We start from the raw sequence: 8232 nt of genomic DNA, 5'->3' as shown, positions 1-8232 counted from the left end.
TTTTGACGCGGGTACATTGGTCAATTCTACAGCGCGTACGACGGTAGGTTGGTCGGTGTGACGTTTGGGAAATCTTGCACAAAAGTGATGGTGGGTACCACGGTGATGGAGGTCACGGTGGTTAATGCTGGTTACCATGGTGATGGTGGTTACCACGGTGATGGTTACCACGGTGATGGTGGTCACTATGGTGATACTGGTCATGGTCGTCACGATGATGGTGGAGGTAACAGTGGTGATGGAGGTCACGGTGGTGATGGAGGTCACAATAATGATGATGATGATAACACGATGGTGATGGTTCACCTTGGCGATGGCGGTTACCATGGTACTGGTGGTCACGACGGCGGTCATAATGTTGCTATAGGTCACCATGGTGATGGTCACGATGGTGATGGAGGTCACGATGCTTTGCTGCTGTATGCAAGAAGACGGGGGAAGAGTCCACTCAGGTATGGCCGTGGGGGTTCGGGACCTCCCTGAGTTATGAGTCGTGGGGGGGGGGGGAAGGGTTGGGGGCAGTGTGTGGGGGGGGGGGAATCACGAGAGCCACGCGATCAGTGATTAAGCTTTAATGCTTGTCAGGTGCGCGAACACAGACCATCACGGGACGTACGACAACGATTCTTAACGGGGCTCAGTCAACATCGCACGCTAACAACAACGACAGCAGCAGCGAGACACAGTGAAGATAAACGCCACGCGCCGCTGATCAACAGCCAGTGTTGCCTCGCGGCTCCAATTAAAACTAATTAAAGTGTCACTAAGTAACTACCAAACCCCGACGCGCTCGGCTCCACAATCCGCCACCGTTCCCACCCCCTCCGCGTTGCTTTAGTTATTAAGACGCGTGCCTAAATGTATTACAAGCACATCGATAACATCGTTACCACGACACGAACACCACGCATCTCAGCGCCACCACTCCGACGCGTCATCAGCATAGAGCTCACCTCATCACCATCATAGAACTCACATCATCACCATCATGGAGCACACCTCATCACCATCATAGGGCTCACCTCATCACCATCACCATCATGGAGCTCACCTCATCACCATCATAGGGCTCACCTCATCACCATCACCATCATAGAGCTCACCTCATCACCATCATAGAGCTCACCTCATCACCATCATAGAACTCACATCATCACCATCATGGAGCACACCTCATCACCATCATAGGGCTCACCTCATCACCATCACCATCATGGAGCTCACCTCATCACCATCATAGGGCTCACCTCATCACCATCACCATCATAGAGCTCACCTCATCACCATCATAGAGCTCACCTCATCACCATCATAGAACTCACATCATCACCATCATGGAGCACACCTCATCACCATCATAGGGCTCACCTCATCACCATCACCATCATGGAGCTCACCTCATCACCATCATAGGACTTACCTCATCACCATCACCATCATAGAGCTCACCTCATCACCATCATAGGGCTCACCTCATCACCATCACCATCATAGAGCTCACCTCATCACCATCATAGGGCTCACCTCATCACCATCACCATCATAGAACTCACCTCATCACCATCATAGAGCTCACCTCATCACCATCATAGGGCTCACCTCATCACCATCACCATCATAGAACTCACCTCATCACCATCATAGAGCTCACCTCATCACCATCACCATCATAGAACTCACCTCATCACCATCATGGAGCTCACCTCATCAACATCATAGAGCTCACCTCATCACAATTATAGAGCTCACCTCATCACCATCATAGGGCTCACATCATCACCATCATAGGGCTCACATCATCACCATCATAGAGCTCATCACCATCATAGAACTCGCCTCATCAAAATCATAGCGTTCACCTCATCACCATCATAGAGCTCATCACCATCATAGAGTTCACCTCATCACCATCGAACTCAGCTAATTATAGAGCTCACATCATCATCGTCATTGTACCTCACCATCGTACAGCTCACGTCACCCTGACAATACTTCACAAGCACAGGTACCTCACCATAATGTTACTTCACCATCGGAGTACGTTGGCTTCACACTTGGCCATTACATAGCACTCACGGTTTCAATTTGGCGTTCTGTAAATAACAATCGTACTTCCCAATCGTAATGCTCCGGCTACTATTGTTAAGTATTATTACTATTAAAGCATCGAATGCAGGGGACATTTGTTCCTTATGGCGGTACCCTGGGGTACCAAATAATACAAACTGGCCGAGGCAATTAAATATTGTATTTCTGGGACACTATTTTTGTCCAGGGGTGTACTTCACTCCGCGACTGGGGTACCAATCAATCCGACATCAGTGCCACTTCGCGATGTCGAAACGCAGCGAGGACGATTGCGCTGAAACCCTGAACGCTCGCGGTACGCACCGTAGTGGTGCATCGTGTACAGCTCGTCGAGATGAGTCGATTGCCGCATCGCCGACCATCAACAGACTAAAGATGACTGTACCCTGGGATACCGCGATAAAGTTCAATTGTATCACGTGGCCGTCGATTGGACAAGCAGAGGGCGGCTGTGAGACGCAGGGGGGCCTCACAGCGCCGTGCGTGAAGCGAGCAGCGAGTCGCATCCACACGGAGACCGTGCAGACCGTGGAGACATCTCCTCCTCCTTCTCCTCCTCCTCCCCCCGTGGGCACTGCCACGAGAGGGACGCGTGGGTGCACATCAACTCCTCAAGGTAAAGCTCCTCAAGGTGGAGCTCCTCAAGGTGGAGCTCCTCAAGGTGAAGCATCTCAAGGTGGAGCATCTCGAGGTGAAGCATCTCAAGGTGGAGCATCTCAAAGTGGAGCATCTCAAGGTGGAGTATTTCAAGGTGGAGCATCTCAAGGTGGAGTATTTCAAGGTGGAGCTCCTCAAGGTGGAGCTCCTCAAGGTGACGTCTCTCAAGGTGGAGCTCCTGAAGGTAGAGCTCCTCAAGGTGGAGCATCTCCATGTGGAGCATCTCAAGTTGGAGCTCCTCAAGGTGGAGCATCTCAAGGTGGCGCTCCTCAAGGTGGAGCTCCTCAAAGTGGAGCATCTCAAGGTGGAGCATCTCAAGGTGGAGCTCCTCAAGGTGGAGCATCTCAAGGTGGCGCTCCTCAAGGTGAGCTCCTCAAAGTGGAGCATCTCAAGGTGGAGCATCTCAAGGTGGAGCTCATCAAGGAGGTTCTTAGGGTGTTCACATGGCTCTGTCTTGACGAGGCAGCTCACAGGCTGGTGGGGTAAACGCGTGCTGCAGCTGTGGGCTCTGTCTGGAGGAATGCAACGAGCTGCGTAGTGGCCGGGCGAGCAGGCGGCCTTGCGTGGATGGCGGTCCGTGTCTCTCGGCGTCTGCTGATGGGATGATGATGAGCTTAACACGAGTCGCGTGCCCTCTCTCTCTCTCTTTACGTCACGTGCAGCTCGGTTCAACTCCATAAGCTAACTCCTGGCGTCGAGTCGACAGACACGAGCATGGTTTCGTCAACACCGACACGAGTGCCCCCCCCCCGCACACAGTTCACCGAGCCCGGCGTGGCCACTCACGCACCCTTCCCCGTCGCCACAAACAAACACAATCCAGGGCTTTCACGTGGGCGGCATTGCGCATTGCGCGCTCTGCGGGCTGGACGCTCGCTGCGGGCTGCTGCAAGTCCCACGACGTCCCCCGGAGGTCGCTCCCCTCCCTCACACGAACTCCTTCACGTGGTAGCTTTGCTTGCCGTTGCAGGGTGCGGGCGCGGCCTCGTACGGCGGGGCGCCGTATGGCGCCGCCGCCGCCGAGTGCATCCGCGGCAACGGGACCCCGGGAGCGTTGGGGCCGGTCCCGTGCATGGCCAACCCGCCCGGCTGAAGGCCGTAGAAGGGCCGGGGCCGGCCCGGCTCGGCTCGTGGCCACGAACAGCACAGCAGCCCCCCGCCGAGGAACAGCAGCGTCGCGGCCCCCCAGCCGACGTACAGGGCCGAGCCGAGCTCCCGCTTGAGGGTGACCGGCACGCCGACGTCGTAGAAGTCTCGCACGATGTTGTGCGCCGTCCACGACACGGGCGCCAGCAGCAGGAGGCCGCACAGCGCGAAGCCGACGCCTCCCGTGGCCGTGAGGCGGCCCTTGGCCGAGCCGTCCTCGTCGCCGCACGTCGTGCACCGCATGCCCGTGGCCGCCACGCCGACCGCGAAGAGGGCGAGGAGGTTGGCGAGCACCGTCATGGCGCGCGCCGCCTGCAACTCGCCGTTGAGCGCCAGCATGGAGTCGTGCACCTTGCACTGCATCTGGCCCGTGCTCTGCACCACGCAGTTCATCCACAGGCCCTCCCAGTTGCTCTGCGCCACGATCAGCGTCTGGCCCAGGAAGGCGGTGACGCGCCACGTGGGGAGCGCGCAGGCCACCACGCCGAGGAGCCAGCCCAGCGCGCCCAGCGAGAAGCCGAGGATCTCCAGGCCCGTGGAGGACATCGTCCCCCCTGGGGGGGCCGGGCGGCCCACGGACAGCTGGGCGGGAGCCGGGCGGGAGCTCCCCCACCCCCCTCACCCGCTTGGAGGCGGTGCAGAGGCGACGCTAGAGACTCCGCCGCGGGGCAGCTCCTGGCATGTCCGTGAACGCTGTCAACACAAAGTCACGAGCGCAGCGTGGGTGAGGGCATGGCCACCGCCAGCAACAGGAGCCGTGCCCCACCAGCAACAGGAGCCGTGCCCCACAGGCAACAGGAGCCGTGCCCCACCAGCAACAGGAGCCGTGCCCCACCAGCAACAGGAGCCGTGCCCCACCAGCAACAGGAGCCGTGCCCCACAGGCAACAGGAGCCGTGCCCCACAGGCAACAGGAGCCGTGCCCCACCAGCAACAGGAGCCGTGCCCCACCAGCAACAGGAGCCGTGCCCCACCAGCAACAGGAGCCGTGCCCCACCAGCAACAGGAGCCGTGCCCCACCAGCAACAGGAGCCGTGCCCCACAGGCAACAGGAGCCGTGCCCCACAGGCAACAGGAGCCGTGCCCCACAGGCAACAGGAGCCGTGCCCCACCAGCAACAGGAGCCGTGCCCCACCAGCAACAGGAGCCGTGCCCCACAGGCAACAGGAGCCGTGCCCCACAGGCAACAGGAGCCGTGCCCCACCAGCAACTGGAGCCGTGCCCCACCAGCAACAGGAGCCGTGCCCCACAGGCAACAGGAGCCGTGCCCCACCAGCAACAAGAGCCGTGCCCCACCAGCAACAGGAGCCGTGCCCCACCAGCAACAAGAGCCGTGCCCCACAGGCAACAGGAGCCGTGCCCCACCAGCAACAGGAGCCGTGCCCCACAGGCAACAGGAGCCGTGCCCCACCAGCAACAGGAGCCGTGCCCCACAGGCAACAGGAGCCGTGCCCCACCAGCAACAAGAGCCGTGCCCCACGAGCAACAGGAGCCGTGCCCCACTAGCAACAGGAGCCGTGCCCCACGGGCAACAGGAGCCGTGCCCCACAGGCAACAGGAGCCGTGCCCCACCAGCAACAGGAGCCGTGCCCCACGAGCAACAGGAGCCGTGCCCCACTAGCAACAGGAGCCGTGCCCCACGGGCAACAGGAGCCGTGCCCCACAGGCAACAGGAGCCGTGCCCCACGGGCAACAGGAGCCGTGCCCCACGGGCAACAGGAGCCGTGCCCCACCAGCAACAGGAGCCGTGCCCCACGAGCAACAGGAGCCGTGCCCCACGGGCAACAGGAGCCGTGCCCCACGAGCAACAGGAGCCGTGCCCCACGGGCAACAGGAGCCGTGCCCCACGAGCAACAGGAGCCGTGCCCCACAGGCAACAGGAGCCGTGCCCCACAGGCAACAGGAGCCGTGCCCCACGAGCAACAGGAGCCGTGCCCCACGAGCAACAGGAGCCGTGCCCCACGGGCAACAGGAGCCGTGCCCCACAGGCAACAGGAGCCGTGCCCCACGAGCAACAGGAGCCGTGCCCCACAGGCAACAGGAGCCGTGCCCCACGGGCAGTGGGAGCAGGGAGGGCGGGAGGCGCTGTTGCCATGGTCCCGGGAGTCGCGCTTTGTGCGCGACTCGCGGCGCGACGTCGCGAAACGAGGAACTCGGGAGCCCCGGGGCCTGGGGACCGATCGGGGATCAATCGGGGATCGTGGGGGGGGGGGGCTGGGGGTTCGTACCTGCGGGCCCAGCGGAGTCTGCGGGGTCCAAATCCGGAGCTCGGGGTGACGCGCGCGGAGTGTTGGAGACCCTGAGACAATGGGGCTCGGAGGAGACACAAAGACACGGGGGAGAGACGCGGGAACACGGACACAGGGGGGAGAATCGTTAACACGCGGGGTGGTCAACTGGGTTACCGGGAGACACGGGGACCGGGTAACGCGGAGACTTGGAGGCACGGGGGACTCGACTCTGCGTGTCCCAGGGGGCCGGGGGGTTTTATATCGCCGGGAGCGCGGGGGGCGGAACCTCGGGGCCGCTACGTAACACGCGGTACTCAGCAGCGTCACCGTTACTCGCTCGCACAGACACACACACAGACACGCAGACACACAGACACACGCACACACAGACACACGCACACACAGACACACACACACACACAGACAGACACACACACACAGGCACACACAGACACACACACACAGACACACACACAGACACACACACAGGCACACACACAGACACACAGACACACACACACAGACACACACACACAAACACACACACAGGCATAGACACACACACAGACACACACAGACACACACACAGACACACACACAAACACACACACAGACACACACACAGACACACACAGACACACACAGACACACACACAAAGATAAAGACAAAGATCCCCCGTATAGCCTTAACAGACTGTAGGGGCAAGTGCTGTTAGCGAGCACTCACATAGACACACACTCACATAGACAAAAATGTTTCCAACACATAGACACACACACAGAGACACACGTACACACACAGACACACACACACACACAGAGATCACACACACACAGACACACACACAGACACAGAGATCACACACACACAGACACACACAGAGATCACACAGACATACAGATCACACACAGACACACACACACAGACCCAGGTGCCACAGGTCGACTGACTGAGATGATCGAGATGACTGGCTGATGCACCACCTGTGCCCCCTACTGTGCCAACTTGCTGTGCTTTAGCCACCCGGCGCTCCGCTCGTTGTTGTGAGCGTCGCTCCTCCGCCCTCCGTTGTTGTTGGAGGGCGACTGCCTCCAACTGCCCAGTAGCGTCCTTCACGAGCCTCCTCCACTGAGGCCGATCTTGACACCGCTGGTACCAGTCATCGGCAAGTCCACTCAGCTCCACGTCCTCCTGTACCACATCACTGCATCTCTTCTCCAGCCCGTGCCGCGCCCGTTTAGCCCCCTCGATCCGGCCGAACAAAAGCTGTTAGGCATGCGGTGGCTGGGCATGCGGGCTACATGACCCAGCCAACGCAGCCTTGCCTGCCGGAGTAGCTCACTGATGGGACTTTGCCCAGATCTTTCAAGGACTTGTGAGCTCCTCACACAATCCAGCCTGGTTAAACCCAAGATGTATTGTAGGCAGGCCAGCCTAAATGTTTCCAACCGGCGAAGATGCTCCGCACATAGACACACACACACATAGACATAGACATAGACAAAGAGTCCCCGTGTAGCCTTAACAGACTGGTGGGGCAAGTGTTGTTAGCGAGCACCTATGAAGGCCGGCACGGCACACGAGGGGGTGGGTGGCTCGCACCACGCCCGACCGCCTTTGTCTCCCCAGTACTAGCGATGTTTATTACACACCACTACACCAAGTACTCATTTGAGGCTGAGTCGACCTAGGGGAGGCCCAGGACCGGTTCAGATAATCGTCACTGGCGTGGGCCGTGAGCGAGAATCGAACTCGAGTCGCCAGGTTCGTAGCGCAGCGCGCTGACCGCAACACCACCGCTTCCCACACATCGACACAAAGACAAAGTTTCCCCCGTATAGTCTTCACAGACTGTAGGGGCAGTTAGCGAGTAGCACCTCGGAAAACCTGCAAGGCACTCCAGGGGATGGGTGGCCAGCACCATGCTCAGCCGCCTCTGTCTCCCTCGTCGTAATGTTTACCCCTCGTATCAAACACTCATTTGAGTTCAAGACTGATCAAAATAAATGGTCACTGGTGTTTCCCCTGTTCGGAAATCGAGGTCGGTTCACGGGAAAAGTCGCAGAGTTCATTCACCAGGGCAGAGGATAGGAAAGGTAAACAAACTACT

At 59.1% G+C, this 8232-nt stretch overlaps 1 protein-coding gene across 30 annotated transcripts; it reads right to left on the bottom strand.

The window, feature by feature from the left end:
* Positions 1 to 557: 557 nt before the first annotated feature.
* LOC144933413 (claudin-9-like) lies at positions 558 to 6441 on the bottom strand. 30 transcript variants are annotated; one of them, XR_013637036.1, is made up of 4 exons: positions 6119 to 6441; positions 1173 to 4584; positions 1075 to 1126; positions 558 to 999 (listed from the first exon to the last, which is right to left on the bottom strand). XR_013637036.1 is itself a non-coding variant. In XM_078858139.1 (2 exons), the coding sequence occupies exon 2, from the start codon at positions 4435 to 4437 to the stop codon at positions 3673 to 3675; it is 765 nt and encodes a 254-aa protein (XP_078714265.1). In that variant the 5' UTR covers positions 4438 to 4584; positions 6119 to 6441; the 3' UTR covers positions 558 to 3672. The 30 variants fall into 30 exon arrangements, 1 of the variants encoding a protein (XP_078714265.1); XR_013637033.1 differs by having other exon boundaries at positions 558 to 1299; positions 1346 to 1397; positions 1450 to 4584; XR_013637051.1 differs by having other exon boundaries at positions 558 to 1345; positions 1473 to 1501; positions 1727 to 4584.
* Between the last annotated feature and the right edge of the window lie 1791 nt (positions 6442 to 8232).

The sequence above is a fragment of the Lampetra fluviatilis genome, chromosome 7 (genome assembly GCF_964198595.1).
Source record: "Lampetra fluviatilis chromosome 7, kcLamFluv1.1, whole genome shotgun sequence".
NCBI lineage: Eukaryota > Metazoa > Chordata > Hyperoartia > Petromyzontiformes > Petromyzontidae > Lampetra > Lampetra fluviatilis.
Note: the sequence above shows the minus strand (reverse complement) of the source record. Positions and strands in the feature narration are given on the sequence as shown.